Here is a 26,450-nt window from a genome sequence, read left to right as displayed (position 1 = left end):
TGCGGACGCATCGTAAGGCCAACCGGTTTCGCTGGTTTCGCGAACTTGGTTTTGCCATGGAAGTGTGCAGACCTTTTTCGCATTTTATCTATTCCGAACTCGTGCCACCACTAGGCCGACACGTATAAGACGGACTAGCGTGGGCACCTGAGCTTCCTTTAAGGTGTTGGTATTTCTGATGTGGCTTATTTGCTTAACTGTGGCCTGTGTGATCCTTGATTGAGCCTATCGTTTCAGAGTGATCTTTCCGTGTTATAAAGACCTCGCGAACAAAATGATACTTCAGGTACCTCTACTGCGTTGATGTTGGCCATGGCAAAAAATGTCATGAGCGGAATGCTGCTGAAGGCCAGTGGGGAGTCCTTCAAATGGACATACTGTCACGTCAATTCATTAAGTGGACAGGATACACAGAAAAAAAACATTCAATTTATGAGGAGGATATTTGAGACCACACGACAAGTACATTAACAGTCAATGAAGTGTTCTCTCGGTTCGAGTTCGCCTGAACGTCGAGAAAGATGGTGTCGCGTCACGTTACAGCAGATGTCTTCCTGTTTAATGTAGAAATGAAGGCAACTGCCGTGTCTCGTAGAGGGTTCCCGGAAGTGGGCCCAGCCGTCACCGCCAACAGCCAAGAGAGCGTAGCCCTAGGTACGATGGTGAACTGGCGTCGTACCGTAGCCCGAGCGTCGCAGCCCGGTAGCTTAGCTGGTAACCTCGATTGATTGATTCATTGGCGGGTTTAACGGGCCGGCGCAACGTAGGCGATGAGGCGCGCTGTAGTGGAGGGCTCCGGATTAGTTTTGCCACCTGTGGATCTTTACGTGCGGCGAAACATCGTACACACACGCGTGTTTGCTTTTCGCCTCCATCAGAAAAGCGGCGCCGCCGCCGGGAATCCAACCCACGTCCTCGTGCTCAGCAGCGCAACGCCTTAGCCACTGAGCCACCACGGTGGGTAGCTGGTAACTTGGAGCCACCGATGTGGCATTTGCCTCGGGGTCTTCATCCACGATCGTCGCCTGGAGTTCCCGTCAGTAAGCCTGAGGCGGCGTCAGGCCCCGATAACGCTGGAGTCGGTTCCAGGAGCGTAGCCTGGTATTCACCTCTTCCTTCTTCCAACTCTTGCCTCCTTGCTTTTCCTCTCCTCTCCCTGTTCATTTCACTGTTGGCAGACTTCGTACCTTCTTTTTTGGCGCATACACCTTGGGGGGTTTCGGCACACACCCATTTGGGGGTTGTTAATTACGCATGCTGCTCTTGCTCTGCGGCTTTCGAAGTCTAAATAGCCGCAAGGGCTTTGTACAGATCACTGAGTCTTGTGAATGCGGACACCTTTAACGCGGAGAGCCACGTGTACGACTTAGGCTCATGTTCTCTAAAGTGTAAACCGCAAACGACGCTAAATGCTCGAAGCTACTATGTCGAGCTGGAAGCGGAAGTTCATTCCTTTGTGTGCACAAAGCGCATTTTGTATGTCGTATTGTTCCTGGCGCGCTGTTGGCAACATCGAGGAATATCTTGCAACTAAATTATGCTGAAAAGCGGACGTGGACAGCCAATTCAATCATGCTGCGGCGCTAGCATTCGTAGTCCATGAAGGAACAGCGTCGGGCTCGAGTTAAAGGGCAAGTTGCGAGGCGGCACCTTCTAAGATCTGTCCGAATGGGAAACGTCTGTGCTCAGCGGACGGTACTACAAACTTCGTCACTTACTCTAGAAATGCGGTTTATTTCATGTGAATATTTAGAACAGAAACCGGATGTGCTTCGAGAAACGACGGCACAGGCAGGAGGGTGTCACAGAGAATCCTTTAGTTTTGCATTCGACTTCTGCAGTGGCGTTTCGCCGCGTGTTTTCAACTACCTACGTTGGTTCAGCTGCTTCGATTGCGCTGCACTGGAACTGCTGTCACAACTTTTAGATAACAGCGAAGCTCTCCGCAGTAAAAATAAGACGCAGAAATTTTGAGACGTCCCTTCTAACGTGTGAAAATTTATAAACCCCTTCTCCGTTTCCCCTACCTGGCATTTTTGGGTGGCATAAACGGGTGAACCCAAAAAGTGCCTTTTAATGTTTTTGTTTACCTAACTCAGTAATACCGCAGGGTTTTATTACACCATTTGGATTTGTTTTGTTATTTCTCAATAGGGCCATTTTTTTCGTTATAGATAAGATATATAAACCCACGAAGGCCCATTTCTCCTTACGACATTTTAATGAGTTTTTTTTACTTTTATGTGTTTGTTTGTTGCACTGGACTCTGAGTACCCGATTTGTTCATCAAAAACTAAATTGCGTTAATATTGCTTTTATATTATTCTTTTGCTTTTGCTTAATTTGTATTATACTATTTGCGTACTTTTACCATATTACTCATGACCAGCAATGTGGTATTTGGTAAGGAATGGTGACACAATAAAAACATGGGCTGATTACACGCGCTGTCTTACCTGTTACCGCTCTTTGGAGTGTACCGGAGCCGCCTTTGTGTCACACTGTTGAGAAAATGTGGGATTGTAGATGGTGCTCGTTGCTGGCTAAATTCCCCCCACTTTAGACAAATTGACCCCTACAAACGCGAATGCAGGTTCAGCTGTAAGGATCCTGTTCCATGACTTCTGGGAAACGCAAGGCCCGTATCTTACGGTTACAGAAGAAATTATTTGTGAACCGACGCACCTTTTCCACGACCACTCAATCTCCTACGTAGACGACAGTATCTAGACCGGCCTTTCTGATTGATTTTAAAGTTTAACGCGCCGACGCAGCCCATATGATGAGGTGCGCCGTAGTGGAGGACTCCGAAATAAGTTTGACCACCTGAGGATCTTTAACGTGCGCCGAAATCTCGTACACACGAGCGCTATTGCTTTTCGCTCCATCAGAAAAGCGGCCGCCGCGGCCGGTAATCGTACCCCCGTCCTCGGGCTCAGCAGCGCAACGCTTTAGCCACTGAGTCACCGCGGCGAGTCAGAGGAGCCTTTCTCAGTTATTCAGTCATGTAGACAAGTTTGGAAACAATTATGACTGAAACAATACAAAATGAATATTTAAACTCGTGCAGGATGGATCCAGGTGTAAAAATTGTCAGAAACTCTCACAGCTCTTGAGGCTTGCGTACACAAACATTGAAGCTGCCCTAGAGTATCCATAGCCATTCGTGCAAGCAACAAAACAGGGCATCCAACTAGAATTTGTTTCAGCAGGTACATTCGCTCACAACACCACCAAAACATTAAAAACCCGAAGCAACTGCTACAAACTTACAGGGAATTCTCCTCGCTACAATGGACCGACCTCTTAAAGTATCGAGGGAAGCGCGGAGTGGTGGGCCACCCGTGAGTTGCCCAGTCGTTCCACGATACCGAAAGAACTCAGAAGTGTTGTGGAGGACGGAAAATCCGATATAAAACGAACGTATTTTTCGCATGCAAGAAAAATAAATCTATGGGTGCAGTTCAATAAATTGAACCAAACGTAATCGGAACGCTTAAAAAGCACACTTTCTGACGATATCAATTCCGGGAACGTTTACTGCTTTATTTACAGCAATGTATAAAGTTCAATCGAATACAATGGACGATAGCCGCAAAAGGACAACAGACGCACTCAATAACTGCTCCTTATAATAAAGTACATTGCTTGCTCCCGTCATGCTACATTGAAAGAAGAAATAGGTGACTTGATCAAGGTAGATCAAGGTCTTTCCACAGACCCATTACGTCTGAGCCTTTCGTTTTCTCGGCGATCCACGCTTTTGTCTTTTTAATCTGCTCAGGAGTGAAGTGAGCCCTCCAGTCACCGACGACACCCTTTCGAACGAATCCCTTGTCTTCGTGCATTTCCACCTGCTTGTCAACCTTGTCTCTGTAGACTTCCATGGATTTGATCATCCTCTCGGGTGGTAGGTTCAATAGGTCCTTTACAAGAGTGTGCATATGATCGTTGAATACGCCCTGCATGTTTTTCAAGCTAGAGGCGTCCAATACTTTCTGCAACAAAGTCTCGTCCTCTCGAAGTTCATCGCCGTACTTTCGGTCCATAAAGTCGGCAATTTTGACAGTCCAAAACTTCGGGTCTTTCTTCATCTGTTCGTATGTGAAGAAAAGCACATTTGGGTCGTTTCGGTGCTCGTACCACGACAGCAAATTATCAAAATAAGAACCGTAAGACATGCTGTCGGACAGAAACAAATCGTGGAACCTGGCGAATGAAACGTCCTCAATTGTCTTCGGCGTCATGCTCTTCAGGTGGTAATAGAACGACACACATACGTCGTAAGGGTTACGGGTCACGTATATGTACCTTGCTTGTTCAGAGTAAGGCTGCTTGTGGAACGGCAGATGCGTCTTGAGAAGACCTGGCCTGGGCATCTTTTCCGCTGATTCGGCACCCATCAGTTCAAGGTAAGGAGACGCCAACATGAAGTCTGGTAGTGATTTAGGTGGGTTGCCTTTGGAGAGGATGCTAAGGATGAGGTACTGCATCCATGTTGTGCCGCATTTTGGGTACGTGACGATGAAAACGTCGTCAGGTCGTGGTTTGTAAGACAGGGCCGACCGTATCAGATCTTCGTGAAAGAATTGGTGCATCCACAGGCCCTCCACGTCTCGGTAGGCATTGATGTCCATGACAGTAGAATGCGCAAGGCAGCCCTGTGAAGAAAAGAAGCACCATCATTCGCTACTGAACTGGAAATGCAGCTTTGTTATTGAGCAATTTATTCGATAGAGGTTGTTCGGGAACAAACCAAAACTATTTTCGTGGTTTTTTTCATCAAGTGGGCAGCGCTAATAGCCTTTCTCATTTCGCGAATACAGCAGGTTTTTTTGTGAAATGTATTTTACAAGTAATATAAACTGCTACCGTGCTCATTTCTATTCACATATAGTAGACAATAGGAAAGTAATATGCATGAATATAAAACTAGGACTTTAATCTTATCCAACCAATATTTGTGCGAGCTTTCGCCTCCCTGCAATCACGCCTTAGATTTCTCTACGCACGGATAATTGAAGCTTTATACCATAATTAGCACGCTTCAAAATAAGCCCGGCCTTTTTGAACTGACACCCATTAGTAAACGAACACATCACCTTTTTAAATGAAAACGCCGACGCTGTACACCCTTGAAAGTGTAATTGTATTAACAGGCCATACCAACGACGTTGTTTTTTTTTTCTTTCAAATGATAAACACTCTTCTTACGATCTACTGCATTCCAGAAGGATAATAGATACTACTCTCCTCCGCACACAAACATTCTCTGCATTAGTTTTCAGTGACTCAGGGCCTATCAGCAGCTCTTTTCTACTACCTTAAGGAGGAGTTCTCAAAGTGCGCAGCCCGGAATTATATGTGCTATGCACAGGTTGTATAAATCCCTCCATTTTGCTCTCTAAAATATTGCGTTTAAATATAATAATTGGAGTGGTTGCCTGAGTTATCTCGCCTTCGAAAAATCGAAAAAAAAACGTTCCCAGAGAAAAATTTCGGAGGAGTGTAGATTTGAACCCAGAGCCTCTGCTCATCTACTGGAGCCCCTACCTTGACCAATAATGCCCAGGGTTTTTTTTTTCGGTAGGAAATGCTGACAAATGCGTGCCGCGTACCCGTGGCTGTCAGTGCAGCCATTGCTTCCAGGATACATGATGCCGTGTGTGTCGCTCTGTTCCTTATCATATGTCCCACGATGGTTGCGCAATGCTTCCCGGATTCAAGCGTTTTAAAATACCTGTTCTCTTTCATTTCGACCTTCCATTGTGGAGGCGAATTTATGCTAAATATACATGTGCGGCACATTTCCTAATTTCTTTTGCAAGTGGGTGGTTGTGTGTTTTGAGAAAGAACTGAATAGAAGGCAGGAAACGTACGAGGTTTAAGTAGTGTAAGGACTCCGTTCGACGATCAAGCTGCAATAAACAAAATATTATGCTTCTATACCAATATTTTGTGTTGTCCACTTAGACTGAATACGCATATAAAATATATTAATCAACGCCGAAGAAAGTAATGGCCCCTATATGAATTGAGCATTTGAACACACCGCCATTTTAGCAATGACGCGTACTTAAAATTTACAGGCACTTTAATGAGTACTGTAAAAGTAATTATATCAAATTAGAAAATACGTTTGTTATGTATAGTTTCAACGCCCATCGTGTTATTCAATATATTTAAGAAACTGCTATAGTTCATCATATAGGATCGCCACCGGCAACAAGGGTTAAACACCGGGTTCAATTTTGAAAGTAAAGCTTCATTAGTGTAACAAAAGAGAAATACGGGAGAGTGGTTACGTCTGAAGTAATAAAAAATTATTTTGTCTACTAGCACTGTGCGCCTTGACTGAAGACCGTTTATTTAAATAGTTTTAAGAGCATCACGGGCATCCCGCGTGTTCACACAAGTCCGAGCCCCTTATGTATTCCATCTTCTGGTAAATGTAGGCCTAGCAAAGAAAATTCACTTTAAAACGGCCAAGCTGTATGCCACTTTTTTTGAAGTAAAATTTTGCGTCGTAAACAAAAAAAAAACCCAGGCAGGACACAGCTGTTGTCGCCCAACACAGCCAGCCACTGCACCAGGCTACTCAGGCGTGCAGAAGAGAGCTCAGCATTACTGTAAAGAAAAAAAAATATGAAACAAGCCTAGAATCCGCGTGATGGATGTAAAGGCGCCGGGAAACAATGGGACCTCTCATTAGTTCGGGTTAAGATTAGGTGCAGCTGCTCTAGAAAGGGGGGGGGGGGGTTTGACGTCATTCAAGGGCTAACGTCTGCGGCCGGCAAGGCAGGACTCAGCCGTTCTCGCCCAATACGACGAGTGCCTTCGGCAGTACACAGCATTTCTCGCAAGGGAAGCCGAGTGCAAGCGGCAAACAGCCAGAGACAACGAGGAACGTTTCGTACCCTGCCCCATCAGCATGTGTACTGGTTTACAACAAATGCCCAGGACATCATCTTTTACAGGGCGTGATGTCGTCCAATTTTTTAAACACGCTTCATTCATATTTTATGTAATGACAGTGCCTTGTTCCTTTGCGGCGACAATGATAAATGAACGATACAGTGCTTGCCAAACAAAGCTTCCGAGGTTGCCGCACTCGTATTTGTTAGAATAGCGGCCCCCCCACTTTCCCGTGGGGGGCCGCTCCCGTGGGGGGCCGGTCAGGCGCACCCGGTGACCTCCAGCCAGGTAGCGGCAGGGTTGGGTTAGTATCGCCAGCTAAGTATTAGAATACCGCCACAGAGGCACCCAAGTTTGCAGTGGCGGCCAATTCTGGTGTTTATCAGTGTTTTGTTATTGCCTTATCTGCGGCCTATCTGCCTCTGTAGCGTAGTAGGCCGCGCATCCATCTCATATTCTGCAGGCCTCGGTGTTAACTTCGACCGGGTGTTTTGGTAACACTGCAAAAGATGCACAAGAACGGTATCTTCAGACACTTCTGTTGCTGGGTTACACGCGTTATCTTCGACTAGTGTGCGGAAAGACGTCAGTCGTGCGCAGCCGCATATCAGGGAGGACAGGCTAAACCTACCAGAGTTGATTCACTAAAATGCAAAGACCACAAAAGGGCGCCCATGAAGAGTCTCAGTGTAAGAAAATGTCATGGAATGCGAACTTACCAACGATCATGGCGGTGGAGCCGAACAATATGAGAAAAGAGTGCCGTAACACTGTATTCTTATCTCGGTACAGTAGTTTGGGTATTGGGGGTAAAGTATTCAACGGAAGGAACAAAGACGGGTACTGTCGCGCTCAATTTCACTCGCAACACGCCAGCGGCAGCTGGAGCAGCTCCTTGTACGGCGGTGGAAGCACCTTGCTTGGCACTCCAGAACTAACCACAGGGGCACAATCACGCTAAAGCGGAGGCGTGCATGAAACACGCACGCACCTTCGCTGAAACCCGGCCGTGAGGAAGGCGCTGGTGTTCTGATAATCGCCAACACCTTCGTGGGTAACTACCGGCGTTGACCTTGCGAATGCGCAACGGTCGAATACGCCCCGTGTATTCCAGTTCAGCGCAGAATTGTGCATCGGCTCGAAAATTATGGGATTTGTTGGTCTTCTTGCTATCATCGCCAAGAACTGCAAATTGGATATCATATGTTTTCTTCGCCGGAATTGAGCATATAGAGCAGCTTAACCAAGCAGTTGGCTATCAGCAAATAAACATTGCAAGAAAAGTCAATTTGATCGCAGAAAGCGTTTCAAATGGTTTACGCAAGCACAAGGACCGAGTAGTTCAAGCAATGGAAATACGTGATACCCTATCTGCAGTTATTCTGGGATAATAGCAAGGCAATGACTTTGCGTCGCATTTTTCAACCCGCTGCACAACGCTGCAAAGAAGTCTTCCTGAAGGATCACGAAACTTTTATTTTTATTTTTATTGTTAATGTTTTTCTCGTGTGTTTCTCTCTCTACTTACCTGATATATATATATATATATATATATACACACATATCACTACATGCATGGCGAACACCTCTGTTCTGGCAGTCTTGGTGCCAACGGTAGCTTAAGAGGGTTCAACGCTGGTCGACCGCTCTCGACATGTCGTAGACCCTCGAGTCACGGCCCCGGGGTTGAATATATGTCTGCATGTTCCCCTAAAGGTAGAAATAAACACAATTACAAACAAAAATTCATCCATACCTAATTGTGACATAGTAGTGTAACTGATGAAACTTCATGCGTACGAATTACTGCATTACTGCGTTTATGTGTGCACTGTGATCATTCTGTGAATTTAACACCTATGCTTTGTATAATACTGTCACGTAGCCAAGGACGAAGCAGTTGTTTGGAAAAGAAACAAGTTTATTGGAGCGAACTTGTGCTCCCCTAACAACTGAAAAGAATACAGAGGCGGCGAAGCAGTGGTCAACAAAGTGACGTTACGTGCGTCGGCGAGCGTCGCAGAATCGAATGCCCCGGCGTCCGCACTGCAGGCTTTTTATCTTTTGGCGCGCGTGGTTCTCGAAACGTCGATTCGCATCAAGAACATAGTAGATCCAAGAAGATTATTCTGGGCTGTTCACGTTAGATCGGAATGCTCTCCCTATCATAACAGATAACACATGCAGCACAGAAAGAAAGAATGGAACGCGCGCTTCCCTTGGCGCAGAGATAACACAGACCGGCGCAGCCGGCGGTAAAGGCAAAACACAAATAAACAAACCCAATGTATCGTTCGCGGCATTACCCCCCCTCTAAGAGTGCATCGACCCGATGGTAACATAAGCGACATTTCGAACAAATGAAAATAAAAGTTCGTCATCGTCCGTAGAAAGGTTTTAAGCGAACCACGTGGACGACTTCAGGCCGCGTGCGTTGTCGTGATGTGCCGGAGTCACCATCGGGGATCACTTCGTAGGAAAGTTGGCCAACACGTCGTAGAATCTGGTAGGGTCCGAAATACCGTCGCAGGAGCTTCTCACTGAGTCCGCGTCGTCGGATGGGAGTCCAAACCCACACACGATCCCCTGGTTGGTACTCGGCGTCTCGGCGTCGGAGGTTGTAGCGGCCCGCATCCACCAGCTGCTGGTCCGTTATACGAACTCGAGCGAGCTGGCGGGCCTCCTCCGCACGTTGAAGATATCCGTGGACGTCGGCGTTGAGGTCGTCGTCTTCTACGTGCGGAAGCATGGCGTCGAGCATCGTAGTCGGCCTTCTACCGTAGACAAGCTCGAACGGCGTCAGCTGCGTCGTCTCCTGGATAGCCGTGTTGTACGCAAACGTGACATACGGGAGCACTTCGTCCCAAGTCTTATGTTCAACGTCAACGTACATTGACAGCATATCTGCGATTGTCTTGTTCAGACGTTGTGTTACTCAGTTCGTTTGGGGGTGGTGCGCCGTCGTTCTTCGGTGATCCGTGTTGCTGTAGCGTAATACTCTTTGCATCCGCTCCGCAGTAAATGCCGTTCCACGGTCTGTGATTAGGACTTCCGGGGCTCCATGTCGCAGCACAACTTGGCTTACAAAGAACTTCGCCACTTCTTGTGCAGTCCCCCTCGGAAGAGCGGCGGTCTCTGCGGAGCGCGTCATGTAGTCTGTCGCTACGACAATCCACTTGTGCTGTGATCGTGACGTAGGGAACGGGCCTAAAAGGTCCATTCCAATCTGTTGAAATGGTCTCGATGGGACGGCGATCGGTTGCAGAAGTCCGGCGGGTCTTGTCGGCGGCGTTTTTCGTCGCTGGCAGTCACGGCAGCTCCGGACGTAGTGGGTGACGTCAGAGGTAAGGCCGGGCCAGTAGTACCTCGCCTTGATTTTTCCAATAGTGCGGGCTGTGCCCAGATGTCCGGAAGACGGGTCGTCGTGGCACGCTTCCAAAATTTCGTCACGAAGGTCCGCGGGGATGACGAGAAGGTAATTCGCTCTTGTTCCGGGGCTGAAATTCTTCTTCACAAGGACGCAGTTTCTCAGGCTGAATGCTGGTAAGCTGCGTTTGAAGGTCCTAGGAACGGCAACGTTGCATCCCTCGAGGTACTCGATTATGACGCGTAAGTCGGGGTCAGCACGCTGCTGGGCGGCTAGGTCGCTCTCCGTCACGATCCCGAAGAACGCGCTGTCTTCATCAGAGTCTTGTGGTGGTGGGTCGACGGGGGCGCGGGACAGGCAGTCGGCGTCGGAGTGTTTCCTGCCGGATTTATAAACGACTGTAACGTCGAACTCCTGCAGGCGCAAGCTCCACCGCCCAAGACGGCCAGAGGGGTCCTTCAAATTGGCGAGCCAACACAGCGCATGGTGGTCTGTTACAACCTTGAATGGCCTTCCATACACGTATGGGCGAAATTTTGAAATCGCCCATATAATAGCCAGGCACTCTTTCTCAGAGGCAGAATAGTTTTTCTCCTCCTTCGACAGACCACGGCTGGCATAGGCGATTACCCTTTCGCAGCCGCTTTGCTTTTGGACAAGGACGGCACCCAAGCCTACATCACTGGCGTCCGTGTGCATTTCCGTTTCGGCATTTTCGTCGAAATGAGCAAGCACGGGCGGGCTTTGCAGGCGTTTTTGCAGCTCGCCGAATGCTTTTTCTTGGTCGTTTTCCCAGCTGAAAGGGGTGCTATCTTTCGTCAAGCGCGTGAGTGGCTCTGCAATTCGTGCGAAGTTTGCGACGAAGCGCCGGTAGTATGCGCACAGCCCGAGAAATCTTCGCACGTCCTTCTTGTCTTTCGGCCTTGGGAAGTTCGCAATGGCTGATGTTTTTGCCGGGTCAGGTAGGACTCCCGCGGCGTTGACGACGTGGCCCAAGAACTTGAGTTCCCCGTATGCGAAACGGCACTTTTCAGGCTTCAGCGTCAACCCCGAAGTACGAATGGCCTCGAGTACAGACTCCAACCTTGCAAGGTGTTCGTCGAAAGTGCGGGCGAATACCACTACGTCGTCGAGGTATACGAGGCAGGTGTGCCATTTAAGGCCAGCTAGCACAGTGTCCATGACTCTTTGAAACGTCGCTGGTGCTGTGCACAGCCCAAACGGCATCACCTTGAACTCGTATAGGCCGTCTGGGGTTATAAATGCAGTTTTCTCTCGGTCTCTCTCGTCCACTTCAATTTGCCAGTAGCCGGTCTTCAGGTCCATCGATGAGAAGTACTTCGCGTGGCAGAGGTGGTCGAGGGCGTCGTCGATTTGGGGGAGGGGGTACACGTCCTTTTTCGTGATTTTGTTCAGTCGCCGGTAGTCAACGCAAAACCTTAATGTGCCGTCTTTTTTCTTTACGAGTACGACGGGCGCAGCCCAGGGGCTTTTCGATGGCTGTATAATGTCGTCGCTGAGCATGTCGTCGACTTGAGTCCGGATGGCTTCCCGTTCGTGTGAAGAGACGCGGTACGGTGACTGTCGTGTAGGTCGGGCTCCGTCTTCGATTATTATTCGGTGCTTCGCTAGAGGGGTCTGACGTAGTTTTGCGCTCGACGAAAAACATTCGCTATAGCGACGTAGCAAAGCCAATAATTTTTTTCGTTGTTCTTGCGGTAGCGCCGGATTCACGTCGAATGGCTGCGGGAGCTTGAAGGTTTCTACGGGTGTGCGTTCAAAGTCGGCGACCGCGATCACATCACTTGCTTCTTGCGTTTCTTCGAGGAACGCAATTGCAGCTCCCTTGTTTAAATGCTGGTACTCTTCGGTGAAATTAGTGACCAAAACGTGAGATTGGCGTTGCTTAAAGTGCGCAATGCCTCTTGCGACGGAGACACCGCGGTCGAGAAGCAACCTTCGATCACTCTCTACGATAGCGTCGATGTCAGAAGCAGCATCCTCACAGTAGACGGCGATCATCAAGCTTGCGCGGGGTGGCAGGGTGATGTGATCGTCGGCGATCCTGACAGCAGCACGGTGATCGGGTTTCGGATGCGGCGTCGGGGAGTGATCGGAGGAAAATGTTATCGACTTGGTCTGTAGGTCAATTATTGCGCCGTTGTCCGTCAAAAAGTCCATTCCGAGAATCACGTCGCGGGAGCAGTTAGGCAGAACGACGAACGCCGCAGGGTACGTTGTGCCGTCTATGGTGACGCGCGATGTGCACGTTCCACTTGGCGTCACGAGGTGGCCTCCTGCTGTGCGTATGTGCGGACCGTCCCATCTGGTCATAACTTTCGTCAGCTTAGACGCAAATGGTCCGCTCATTACGGAGTAGTCGGCTCCCGTGTCTACGAGGGCGACTTAATCAAAACCGTCGATGGACACCTTGACGTCGGATGCCGCCTTCCTCGAGTTCCGGGTGCGTCGGGGCGTCGCATCTCGGCTTGTGCGTGTTGACGGTCGGGCACTGTGCGTCGTCGTTGTCCACGTCTTCTCAGCGGACGTCTCGGTCAGGTCGGGTAAGCGTCGCGGCGTATAGCTGTCGTCGTGTTCGGGAGTCTCGTCAGGGTTAGGTCGGGTCGTCGGGATGAGGGCATGTCGTGAATCACTGTCTTCGGCGAGTCCTTGCGTCGTTGGAGGGTTTCCGGTTTTTCGCCATAGAGCAACTTCACCTCCAGAAGTTGCTGCTTTTAGTTTCCCCCGCGTGGGCTGGGGGACCTTCCACGGGCGAAGTCAGCGTTGGTACGGCGGTTCGGCGATTGGTATGGGTAGGGCGACGGCGAACGGTTGAAACGCGCTGGGCCACGGCTGGTTTCAGATAGATACTCGTCGATCTCACGTGGTCGTTGGCCAGGGAGAGGGCGAGGTGCGTCGACGGAGAAACCACGCAGTCCGAGTCTCTTGTATGGGCAGCGACGGTAAATGTGGTCGGCCTCTCCGCAGTGGTAGCACAGAGGACGGTTATCGGGAGTTCGCCATACGTCCGTCTTCCTCGGCGTCTGGTTTCGGGCTACCGGGGGTCGGGCGGGTGACAGTGGGCGGCGGTACGGCGGGGCCTCTTGACGGCGTGTTGGAGCAGGGCGGGGTCGACGAACAGCCGCGGAGTATGTCATAGCTTGTAGCTCTCGGGGTACCTCGGATGGCGTAGAAGCTCCCAACGCTTGTTGCACTTCTTCTCTAATGACGTCGGTGAGAGAAGCGACTTGGGCCTGCGGCGGCGTTGGGAGAAGTTTCCGCAGCTCCTCTCTCACTATTGCGCGGATAGTCTCGCGTAGGCTGTCGGCCGGGATCCGCGTGCTGCCAAAGTCGTTCGCATTGGCCGCGCCAACAAAGTTGCGGTCATACTGCTTAGCAAGCATTTCGAGGGCTTTCTCAATGGTGCTGGCTTCGGTCACGAATTCGGCGACGGTTTTGGGCGGATTTCGGACAAGTCCGGCAAACAGTTCCTCCTTCACTGCGCGCATTAAGAAGCGCAACTTCTTTTCTTCCGTCATTTCGGGATCCGCGCGGCGAAATAGCTGCTTCATCTCGTCAACGAAGATCAAAACGCCTTCATTGGGGTGTTGCGTGCGCGTTTCCAACAAAAGGGCGGCTCTTTCTTTCCGCACGACGGTAGTGAAGGTCTTAGTGAACTCGCTTTTGAACTGAGCCCAGTTTGTCAAGGAGCTCTCGTGGTTCTCGAACCAAGTGCGAGCCGAATCTTCCAAGTAAAAGAAAACGTGCCGGAACGTTTCTGCGTCGTCCCACCTGTTGAATTTCCGGACGCGCTCCAGTTTCTCCAACCATTCTTCTGGGTCTTCTGCGGGGGCTCCTCGGAATGATGGCGGTTCCCGTGGCTGCTGCAGAACGACAGGAGGATTGGCTTGGTTGAGCATGGTGCTGATTGCGACGTTTTTCTTCTTCGTCTTCTCCGGTAGTAGACCGAACTCGGGTGGTAAATCTTGCACGCGGAGGCTGGCTCTTGTTGGACTGGCTTGGCGGCTTCCAGAGGTGGTAGTGGGCATGAAGGGTGCGTACCCAGCACCTCCACCAGATGGCACGTAGCCAAGGACGAAGCAGTTGTTTGGAAAAGAAACAAGTTTATTGGAGCGAACTTGTGCTCCCCTAACAACTGAAAAGAATACAGAGGCGGCGAAGCAGTGGTCAACAAAGTGACGTTACGTGCGTCGGCGAGCGTCGCAGAATCGAATGCCCCGGCGTCCGCACTGCAGGCTTTTTATCTTTTGGCGCGCGTGGTTCTCGAAACGTCGATTCGCATCGAGAACATAGTAGATCCAAGAAGATTATTCTGGGCTGTTCACGTTAGATCGGAATGCTCTCCCTATCACAACAGATAACACATGCAGCACAGAAAGAAAGAATGGAACACGGGCTTCCCTTGGCGCAGAGATAACACAGACCGGCGCAGCCGGCGGTAAAGGCAAAACACAAATAAACAAACCCAATGTATCGTTCGCGGCAATACATAGGAAATGTAGTAATGACTTTGCTTTCTGCTATTTCTCTATTACGATTTTGCTATTATGCTTAAATTTGTGAACAGAACTGTTGTTATGTTCGCTGTAAATCGGGTGGCTAAGGCCCCTGTCAGGCGACGTCGGCCTTTAGTCTCAGCTTCCCCTTGGTTTAGCCAAGAAATAAGAATTAAATACTCAAATACTCAAAAAGAAGGTCCCCTTCATCCCTTTACCCCGCGTAGTCCGAGTGGCGCTGGCTACCACACCCAAGTGCAGCAAACAAAAATACCTTAACATAAATACCCGAGAAAGTGGTGGGGAAACAGCCTCACTGGTAGCGTTGTGATCATCGCACCAGATCGGCATTCTGGAGGTTGTGGGTTCGGATCCCACCCGGCGGGCATTTTTTCTCCACTTTGTTTCTGACTCAAAAAATCCTTCATCTGTTTCTATGACCTACCGCATTGTTCCCTTTGCTTTCCGAGGTTTTCTCGACTGCCAACCCTTATTCTGTCTAAATTCACTGAGCTCCTCATTTCCCCTTTCTGATTCACTACATGCATAGCGAGGGCCTCTGTTCTGGCAGTCTTGGTGCCAAAGGTAGCTTAAGATGGTTCAACGCTGGTCCACCACTCTCGACATGTCGTAGACACTCGAGTCACAGCCCGGGGGTTCAAAAGAAGGTCCCCTTCACCCCGAGAAGTCGGAGTGGCACTGGCTACCACCCCCAAGCGCTGGAAAAAGTGCATTGACATAAATACCCCAAAAAGGGGTGGGAAAAAAATAGCCTCGCCGGTAGCGTAGTGGTTATCGCACCAGACCGGTATTCTGGAGGTCGTGGGTTCGGATCCCACCTCGCGGCCATTTTTTCTCCACTTTCTTCCTTTCCAAATTCTTTATCTGTTTCTATGACCTACATTATCCTCCCCTTTGCTTTCCGAGGTTTTCTTGACTGCCAAACTTTATTTCTATATATATCCTCACCCAACCTGTAAACGCATGTTCATAAAGAAGATGCACTGTAGCGCACCTTCCGCACCTATATAAGCGTGCGTGTTTCTGGTCCTCCAGACGAAATGTCAGTGAAACACTGCTGTTGTTTTTAATCGTCAGTCAACCATTTTTGTCAAAATATTCTATCAATAAATAAATAAATACATACATACATAAAAAATAAACAAGCGTGTGTGCATGTGCGTGTCCGTGTGCGTGTGCGTGCGTGATTTTATTTCAGTTTCGCGATGTTATCGATCAGGACAGAGCCGCGAATTTGGTTGCCTTTGAAGCAGTTGGGTGGAGGACTCTGTACTACTGGTACTTTACCCCCCCGTCACGCAAAACCTAATCAAATAAGTAGCCCCCTTAAGATATCCCCGATACACTTTCTCATATATGAAATTATTCATGTGGTTATATTGTAGAATAATAAAGAGGGCTCAAAGATAACGGCCGCAACGCGGAGAACCTACAGAGTTCCACGAGATGCTAGTGGTGTACAAGGGCTGCGTAGCCACTGCAAGCGGCCCAAGCGCATAACTAAGGCAAAATCATACAAGAAGTCTTTATGATACACCAATAAATTGCTGGTGGTGCCGGATGGGCTCGCGACACGTGTACGCAGTTAGATTAAATTATGGGCCTTTCGTTAGTTACCCGGAGCAAATTGAACGTTGCGATAAGTGGATAGGGCAGCTTTTATTACTAGAAGGGTAACCGACACAATAAATAAGCAAACTTGGCAACCTGGTAACTGGCTCACAAAAATGTGCATTCTTAACGAGAACTTTTGCGTCCGGTACTGTGTGTGTGATATCGTGTACCTAATCTTTGTAATTTATGTGTGGCCGTTGGCTATATAAGGTACAAGCATTTTTGGCATTGACCTTCCCTTCGAGCAACGTTACCGCCTTCGTCTTGTCTCCGTTAACCTTCTCGCTGTTTCTACGTAGTTAAGTCACCAGCCGTAATAGGAACTGTTCGGTAATCTCCGTCTAACGTAGCAGAACGAAGCGCACGAGTAACAAAAACACTTTTACTTACCTTGTCTAGAGAACTACTTACGACGCGTTTGCAGAACCTTTCCTCTACTCTACTGTATACGGTCGTGACTCCGCGCGGGGCACACGCAGACCCTTGGAATGAGGCGGCACGTGCTCTAACGTAGCGTCGACGGTTGTCGAGAGCTACGCTGTCGAGTGTCGCGCAATCGACACAATGTAGCAAGCCTTCCCGACGGCAAATGTTGGTGGCGTGCCAAGGCCGCGCCGCCTCTCCTATGATGACGAGAAGGGAGCCATGCGGAACGTGGAATGGGTGTTTCCTTGACGGACAAAACAGAAGAACTGAGGAATAGACGAAAGACCGAGACGTGTGATAGAAGTGAACTGCCCCTACATTTTTTATGCCGTAAATAACGCGATAAAATCACTGAGAAGAAGTTGTACTGGACGCGACGCGCTCTCTCAGTTTTATCGGTTTCGTGGCGTACATTTGTTTTAAGAAATAGTTTAACCTTCGATAGCTGTTGCGAGTCTGTAGCTAACAAGTGCAGCAATCAAAACGGAGACGAACTTCCTTTACTCTGTCATTCTTGATGTACTAGCGGAAATAAATTTCAGTAATTCCTCTTACTTTATATCACGAATGAATCATTAGCGTGGCTTAGCGGTTGTGCTGCTTAGGCCGATTAGGAGAGCAGGATTCCGGCTCCGCAGCCATTTTCTGAAGCCAGCGAATACCAAAAACGCCTGCGTGTCAAAATCTGTGCGCTCGTTGTTATCCCGAGAACGTATATATTATTGAGGAGTCTTTAGCGGCGCTGAATGGTGCTTGGCCGCGTAAAACACCCCGAATTATTCTTTTTTCAATTATGACTAACAATAGTATTGTGGATAAGCGACTGTGTAAGTTTATTATGGCTGTTGTAGCGTTTTTTCGTCATTCTGGTTGCTTAAAGAGCACTGCCAAGTCTTCAGTGATCAAATGCATAGCGGCTATGCATATTGTGCATGCCGCTGCAGGTATTTTTTCGAATCTCAAGTTCTGTGCTTTTATTTTATTTTCGTTCGGAGGGCATAGTTGGGAGTTTTTATGTTTCACCTGAGGGAATGGTGTTTGGCGGCATCATTTTAATTTTTTTGTGGGGTGTCATACCGGTACTTATTAAACGGCGAAAATGGCATGAAATCACCGCATCCAAATTATATATAGCCGATGCAAGGGGCCCAGTTGTAATCCGGTCAGATGTTTTGTGCTCTCAGAATATTTGAAGCGTTGATTCTCCAAGGTGAGGCAATTTTCAAGTTCTTTAAATAAAAAAAAACTTGAAAAACCCTTGCAAGACCACTGAATTGCACAGTTCACTCGCACGAAAAAAACATTACATAAAAGAAGAGAAGCTTGTTTAAACTCTCCGCAAAGTTTTATGCACAATTGTACAATTTGCTCAGCCTTTTTTTTGTTTAGTGAATGTTTACAACATATGCAGCCTCGTCTATATTTCTTTTCTCTCTGTAAGTCGTCCAAAACAACCATGGCTATGTGCCTGGTATATTCGCGCCTCAATCCCAACGCATCTGAGTTTATAAATTTTAAAAGTCCAGTTTTTAGTATTTTTCGAACTCAACGCTTGTAAATGTATGCAATCAGCTTTTTTTACAACGTGTACACACGACCCGCTCGCGTGCAGTAAGCCACAACGTGCATGTCAGGTCTCGCCGCTTGAAAATACGTTGTACGCCAAGCACATCACCCAAATAGATCATTAATACCACGTGACAGATTTTTCTTTACTCTTAAGCGTGACACTACTTCCTTGCCGTCTGGAGCGGATCCGGTGACTAAACCACTTGGATGACGCTGCTTAAAAACGAAAAATGTATTGTCTCGCCTTAACGTCCTGTAATAATTAACGTCTCGTGGTTACGAAACAATTGGTATGCCAAGCACGGCACCGAAGAAGGCCACTGAAAGTTCCAGACGAGTTTCTCTTTCCTTAACCTTGATTGTGGCGCCGCTTTCTCTCCGTCTGAATTGAAGCTCTTCATGTAAACCTCATGCTTGCTGAGACAGAAAGACGACTAACTAAATGGCTGGCACTAACGTAGCGCCGCTTCAAACTTAGCCGTACGCCAAGCGCAACACATAACAAGAATATTGAAGCCACCTAATAAGTTCATTTTCGCGTACCTCTTAGCGTTGAACCTATTTTTTAGTTACCAAAACGAAGATCTGCCTAGAAACTCCAGCTGTATATTTTTTTTGTGCTATAAGGGCCCATGGAGAGCAAATGCAACGTAATTGGAAACTACTAGTCTTGGGTTACCAGGTGAAGCCCAGTGAAGCCGGGACGATGTTTTTAAAGACAATAGTCTTTCTTGGGCCTATCAAACCCAGGAATTTTGCTCTGCCTGCCTGTCTGTCTGTGACTCGATTCAGCAACCCGGCCAAAGTAAAATTGATATTGTGCAATAGTCTTATATACTCACAGCCAAATATAAACGTCTAAGCCCGGTTTATATGTTCATACTTGTCAACTTTGTTGAACATGAACAAGGCATTACGCAAATATAAGACATAAATTAGTACACAAGGGATATTTACAGTGTTCCTTTATTAAAAAATTCATGGGTGCTTGGTTTTTTGGATAGCAAATGATATTCTTCATCTACTGCAGAAAACCGCCGCCTCCTGGCATATGAAAAATCACGCGGCAACAGCAACGAAAGGTTTTACTAGCTCGGTTCCACGTTCTCCTCGGAACGCACGTGGAGCACGGCCACGCGGTTCTATAAACCTTGTAGTCGGCCGCCTCCATTCACGCGCGTCACTGCCGTACTGCACGCTGGCATCGAGGAACCCGGCCTGTAGGAGTGGAAAGGGGTAAATTCAAATCGCCTCGCGCAAACCTTCAGTGTGTTTACCTTAGGATGAGCGCGACGGTACAGAAACAGCCTTAGAGGTGAGCGGGAAAGCAAAGGGGGGCATTTTCTTTGCGTCTACAAAGACTATCATCTTTTGACGACATTTGCAACGGAAGGAGCAGATACGCCGCCAATTTTTTACCTGACAAAACTCAAGAACTATTTATCAAATTATGGAAGTTTCCAGCACACGACGTCGCACTACAGCAAATGAGGGAACACGGAAACGCCGTTATTAGTGCAATAACTGCGCGTTAGCATTGAAATAGTAGGACCAACCGGAGCTAAAGACAACACCCCAATCGCACAGACGCGGTTCTTGATGTCTTTGTTGGTCCGCCGCCATCCCCATAAACAAGATCATGTGACATCACAAAAGCCCAGCGAGGAAGTGCCTGGTGAAGCGCCACTGCTCCATTGTTTCATTCATACCTAAGCTATCATTGCCACTTGTACGGAAGAGCCTCCTTGATGTGCGAAACTTGCCTTTTGCCTTGATGGGGGTGTGAAACAATGGGACCTTGGTGACGGCTGGAAGTCTACGTGAAGCAAAGCTTGAATTGAATGCCGTTCTACATTTGTACCCAAGAAGTTGCTTTTCGAAGTATTTGCCTGAGACGAAAGACGCGACGCTGCTCTGTTCCGAACATGAGACGTTCTTCTGACTATCGTTTGTAGTAGTGCTCACCCCAGTGCTCTTCTCACTTTAGAGACGTATGCTCCGCCAAATTTTAATGGGCGTAGAAACAAAAACGTTTTTTTCACGTTTCTTTTAAAAATATAAAAATTGAATAAAAATGATTCCACACTGATTTATAAAAAACTCGACATAGCTCTTAAGGCGAGAACTTTAGAAGTCGCTTTAAACGCGAAACCTCACAGCAGCTGCTGCCGACTACACTACCGGAACCAAATTTGGACCGGTCTGAAAAGAAAATGATTCAATAATATATACATAGAAACTTATCTTTGTTCCAATGGGATGTGACCCCGGGTCGCCAGTGCCGATGCCGAGTGTGGTAACTACAGCGCTAACCCTCTACCGTGTCATGATGGAACAAGCAGTACCCGATTGCCTACCGCATTACTGGTGAACCTGACGGCGCCACATATACACAAAACACAAATTAGCCAGAATTGCACTTTTTTGGCTGAAATACGTTTGTTAAACGCCTCACAGCAAGTGTCCTGCTCCCACGTGTGGTTATATGATGGCAGATAAACTGCCAGTTTACACCGGGCGCCACGAGCCGCCGTAAATAGGCGTATTTACAACGACTGTACCCCCCCACAGAACGCAGTATCTACCTGTGAATACTACGTATGTCCTAATGGGAGTGTTAAAAACTCCCACACCTCCTCCATCTCCTCATCCTCGTCCTTCACCCCTTCCTCCTCTACGCCTCCTTACAAAATGTGATGCCAGTAGGTGTCGTGTGTCGTGTGAGCTCTAGTGTCCACGAAAATGTATTGTCGATGTGAACTTGCGCCCCATGAATGGATGTGAAGTGCTCCCCGATGACCGAAGCTCGTTGCGAAGATTCTGGAACCAGCCTAGACTAACGTGCTACACACTGCAACGGCACCTGCGAGTCAACGACCTTCGAACCGACGGAGTACGCCAACGAGCCGACGTGAGGCCTAAATGAAGTAATCGCAAACCGAGAGTGGCTTGTTAAAAACAACGTGGTTGTGCCTTTGCGAGGTGGTTGAAGGTAAGATATTCCACGTTTTTTTTTAACCAACATTTCGGGAGACTTGTATCCCTTGTATTGTCAAACTCAGTGTGTTTCATGCATCACTCCACGGGTGATTCTCCGCCATTTGAGGTGAGCCTTGTGCGCGAGTGAGGACGCCATGCCCGAAACGACATTGCAGTTTGAAGCGCATTGCTTTTTGGAGCCCGGGTGGGTTGCTTGCGGACGAAAATGCTTATCCGCGAGCCGGTACAGGACGAACTATGCGCAGGCTGCGGAAAGGAGCCAGAAACCGCGTGACATATTGTAACGGAGTGTAAAGGTATCCGCCCAGTCCTCAGTGAGGGAGCCATCCAACTTCAGGAGACCCTTGGCTTTAAGGTTAGCGGAAAAGTGAATTAGACCGCGGTAGAGGTTAGTAAAAGAAGGTTAGAATTTTCGGGGAAAAGAGATGAGAACAATCTGGGAAGACATGCGAACAAAGAAGTCAGACTGGCACAAACATTTCGTAAAAGTGTTTTATTTTTATTTGGATAATATTTATTTATTTATTTTGTTTGTATTTTTTGCGATGTGATTGTACAGTGGCGTTTCGACTATGGCCGCTGTGCAACGCCACCCCGTTACACAGGGAAGCCACTATGCATCATCATCATCATCATGATTGGGGCGGCCGAACGGTGTGAAAGCAATGCGCATTTGCGCGGGTCTCGAGCAGAACCCTCACTCATTCACACACTCAAGCAGGATGAAAAGTGTCTGTATGTGAAAGGTTGTTAGGCGTTTTTGTTAGGCTGTGATTGTGGCTTTTTGGCAGGTGAAGCTGAAGTTGGCCGGTCAAACGTCGCAGAGCCGCTTTTCTTGAGAAGTATTAGAGGTTAGAGAGAAGTATTAGAGAAGCAAACTCGTATTAGAGGTTTTCCCGGTTCGCATGATTACTAATACGAATAACGCGCGTTTTTCGAGTCAAAACAATTTCTTGCTTCCTAAGATTCGAACTAATTATGGTAAGCATACAATACTGTTTTCAGCGATATCTTTTTGGAATTCTTTACCCAGCTATATTAAAACAAATTCTTTCTATAAGTTCAAAACTGTACTGAGGAACTACCTGCTTGACATTTAAATTTCTTGTGGTATATTAATGTTCCATTTTTTATTGTATCTCGTTGTTTATATTTTGCTTGAAATCTACTACTTGTTATGTCTGCATCTGAAGTTCTATTTAGTTTTATATTTTGTCTCTGAATACATAGTTATGTATTGTTCAATAGTTCTGTATAGTTTCATAGTTTGGCTTTGTATATGTAGTTCTTTATGGTTCAATAGTTCTGTATACCTTTTTGTTTTTTTTTAACGTCGCTCGTAATATTTTGTGTATCGTCATCGGAGGTCCCGCGTACGGCTTCGGTCTTGGGACCTCCGTCTGTATTACAATCCATATGTAAATATGTATACATTCCTGAATCCAAATTGAATTGAATTGAATTGAATTGAATTGAAAGTACGTGTGGTGCGCGCACACCTGCTACGAGGAGGGTGGCTGCCGCGTGCGACGAGCGATTAATTGCTTTCACTGGAAAAGGAAACGGTCGGGGCCGCCTGGAAGCTGACTGTGCGCTACGCCATTCGAGGGAGTATTGTGTAGGGTCGACAGACGAGTGCTTTTTTTTGCGGGGGTGTGGGGAAGGGGGGGGGGATTGCAGGCGTGACACCGGCCGAAATTTTTTCTTAGCATTGGGTGAGGGAAGAGAGGGGAGAGGCGGGTGGGAAAACCTCAACTCGCTTGCCAGAACACTACACGCGAGGGGTCGCCCCAAGGGTCGTCCTCCATTTCGAACAGCACTTTATTTAGACCAACTACTGAGCGGTGGTGTCTCGGAGGGAAGTGCAATTTTGCGTAGCTTTAAATGAACATTCAGACATACGGAAATTTGGGAACAAGAGTGTCAAGTGCGGCATCGTTACGATGCCGTGTCTTTGTTTTTTTATTTTTTCATGTCGGATGGCCGATATGCTTCTGTATTTGTTGCCCTGGATTTAAAGCGTTTCGTTATTCCTTTACTGCATATGTGCTTCTGTGGCTTCCTTGGGAACGAGCCAGGAGGAGCGGAAACGTCAGCGTTTGGGAGGCAAGTGCAAGCAAACACTGCATCGACGACATGCTGCCCTCATTGTTTGCAAATGTCATACTTTTTGTTTCTTGTTGAAGAGTCTTGTAGTAGATCAAGTTGTTACCAAGATTCCTCGTATTCTCGATGCTTTTTTGCTTCAGTGTTTTATTGTGTTAATAACGTGTTCACACGTATATCGTATTTATGTAATTGGTATGCAATAAATGGACTGTGTGCAGTAAACAAATTTTTCACATTTTGCCATTCACCGCTTTGAGCGGAAAGAAACTAGAAATTTCGCAATCCTAAACGAAAAATGAAAATGCGGCCTGTGCGCTGATTAAGAACTCCAAAATGCAGTAATAAATTCCTCTACAGTGCTTATATAAAACGCCTAACAACAGAAAGAAATACCTCGAATGCAGGTCAGCACTGGTCGCAACGCGCCTCCTAGAAACTCCCAGTTTGAGGAAATAATATACTCCCGATGATCCCCCTGAAAACTGCCATTGTAGTGGCAGTAAAACGAAACTGCCATGTGCTACTGAAAAAACGGCGGAAATAACATATGAGTAAGGCCATACTCCCATTGAAAGGAATTTTGAAAACTACGAATTGGTACTGAGTTATGTGACAAGACATTTACTCCCATTCCGTCTTATTTGTGTCCTCTGTGTACGCGATAAAGCCGTGAAGTCTTCGATAATAAGTGACTTTGCCTTCAAATTCCTTAAGACAGTCAAGTACGTAATAATTTTTCCTTTACAACTGAAAAGAATTTTATTGTTTCATGCTGCATCACAAAAATCAAAAGCGAACTTTCGTGCCAGATTTCACCTCAAAGCATAAGATTCAGAAAGAACTTCCGTTACTGCAGATGGGTCGGATCACAGCGACTTCGCACTGGAAAAGCTCCGCTTGTCTTTTTGCCAATTGTTGCTTTGCTTTGCGTGAGTTCAGAGAGGGAAAATGCGGGTGGGAAAACCTGAAGCTCGGTGACAGAACACTACACGCGAGGAAAAGAGGGAAAGGTTGAAAAAAAAAAACCTGTTGTAAAACGAAGCTTTACTGTACTCACTGATGGTGTCGGCAACGCGAATACGCTTTGCATGGAAACTAACTTTCTCCGACGATGATGGTGACGGTGGCTGAAATTTTGCTAAATTGAAACGCTTCCCTGGGACGTTTGAGAACAGCTTCGTTACGCCCTCTTCCCCCATACCACCTTCGCTAAAAAATGATGTGCAGCCGAAGTATGATGTGACGCATGCGTGCGGCAGCGCGATTTAAATAGGCCTAACGTTATGGGGTGAGGTGAACATGGACAGTCATTTACCAAAGGGCGACGTAGGGTGAGAATGGCGTTGCTGGTTGCCGCAAGGTTGTTAGCAACAAGACGGAAGGCTTCATTCCCATTTTCAGGTTTAGGACGTGAGGCCTAATCTCACATCTTGGGTTTAACGCCTCATACAGGCACCCACTCAAGAAAAAGCTCACTGAACTCCAAGCAGCAGGTACCGTTTCGCTCCGTATACCGCAAGTGGAATCGTTGGGCCTATGGAGTGCACTCCCGAGTGTTTCTGTGGGTATCGATCTGTTCGGCCTGCAAGCTCTAGCAGTCCTCAGAACCGATCTCGCACATGCTTCGATTGGAGCCAACACGATGGAGAGGAATTAAGGAGAACAACACTCTGAAGCTGTTCGAAGCCTTGGCTGTGTCAAGAATAACGTACGCCACACCCTACCTCGTGATGAACAAGGCAGAAGAGAACCAGGCGGACACAATACGCAAGGCAGTTATGCAAGCCATCTGAATTCCCATACGTGTGTCGCCAGACACACTCATTCAGACCCGTCTTCACAACAGAGTGGGCGAGCTGGTTGAGGGCGTCCTATCCAGTAAAAACAAAGGCAGAGTCAGAATAAGGCGGGTGTTTGTGTACTGGAAAAAATCGGCTCGATCGTGGCATAGCTGACCAATCGAGAACACCATGCAAACAAATGGCAAGACGCAATCATGACCAAGCCTCTCCCGAAGAATATGCCATGACGGCAGGCGTGAGGCAAGGGCTCATGCGCTCAACAGGGTACTCTGACGGGAGGAGGCTGTCGTCTCCAAGGACGCCTCCAAAACAAGGGGAGGAACAGATCAGTGGTGGTGGCGACAACAACGAGTGAGATGCTCACAAGCGCCCCATTTCAAATCACAGACGTGGAAGAAGCAGAATTCGGCAATTTCCCTAGCCCTCACCCTTCAGGCCATTGCCAAGGTGGTCACCGACTCGCACCAGATGTAGAGAAATGTCCCTTCAGGATAGATTCTTCGGCGGGGGCTTCCCATACAGTGAGACAAAAGTACTCCCGAGAGCCAAGTTGAATTAGAATCAATTCCAGTCAAATCCTCAGTGGAGGGCATTGAGGCGCTCGCGCTAGTTCACAGGCAAACTACTGTGGCGGAGGCTTGTAATCCGCATATACCTCCTTACAGGGAGAAAGACATGTACTACCGAGAATGCTTGAAGACTCAGAAAGTCCTCACAGCCTGAAAAAACGCCAACATTAACCTGATTCATAAGAAGGGAGATCCCAAGCACCTCACCAAAGTTATACTTGGTGGCATTAGGGTAAGAGTCTGCATTCCCAACAACGTAGAGAGCAGGCTGTGTGTAGGAAAGTGTACTGAACCAGGGATCGCATCCATGTCGTCTACCACGCGAAGGCGCTTCCGCACGCATTTTAATGAGTACAATTGTAATGGGTCGCATTGAATAAACTTAAAGTAATTAGGAATAAGCATGCCAGAAACGCCCTCTTTAGCTCAGGAAACAAACGCTAGAAGAAGTAAAAAATTACAATTACCTCGGACATCATGTGGCATCAACCAGGAGAGATGAAAACCGGCGCAGTTCGGTATGGGTTTGGGGCACTGGGCA

At 47.8% G+C, this 26,450-nt stretch overlaps 1 protein-coding gene across 1 annotated transcript; it reads right to left on the bottom strand.

Moving 5' to 3' along the window:
* Positions 1-3,521: 3,521 nt before the first annotated feature.
* Positions 3,522-17,092, bottom strand: LOC144150272 (sulfotransferase 1E1-like). The gene is made up of 2 exons (XM_077682135.1): positions 16,825-17,092; positions 3,522-4,661 (listed from the first exon to the last, which is right to left on the bottom strand). Exon 2 carries the CDS (start codon positions 4,635-4,637, stop codon positions 3,693-3,695), a length of 945 nt encoding a protein of 314 aa, XP_077538261.1. The 5' UTR covers positions 4,638-4,661; positions 16,825-17,092; the 3' UTR covers positions 3,522-3,692.
* Between the last annotated feature and the right edge of the window lie 9,358 nt (positions 17,093-26,450).

Source organism: Haemaphysalis longicornis, unplaced genomic scaffold (genome assembly GCF_048455015.1).
Source record: "Haemaphysalis longicornis isolate Haplotype H1 unplaced genomic scaffold, Haemaphysalis longicornis Haplotype H1 scaffold_8, whole genome shotgun sequence".
NCBI lineage: Eukaryota > Metazoa > Arthropoda > Arachnida > Ixodida > Ixodidae > Haemaphysalis > Haemaphysalis longicornis.
This window is presented reverse-complemented; position numbering and strand designations above follow the sequence as displayed.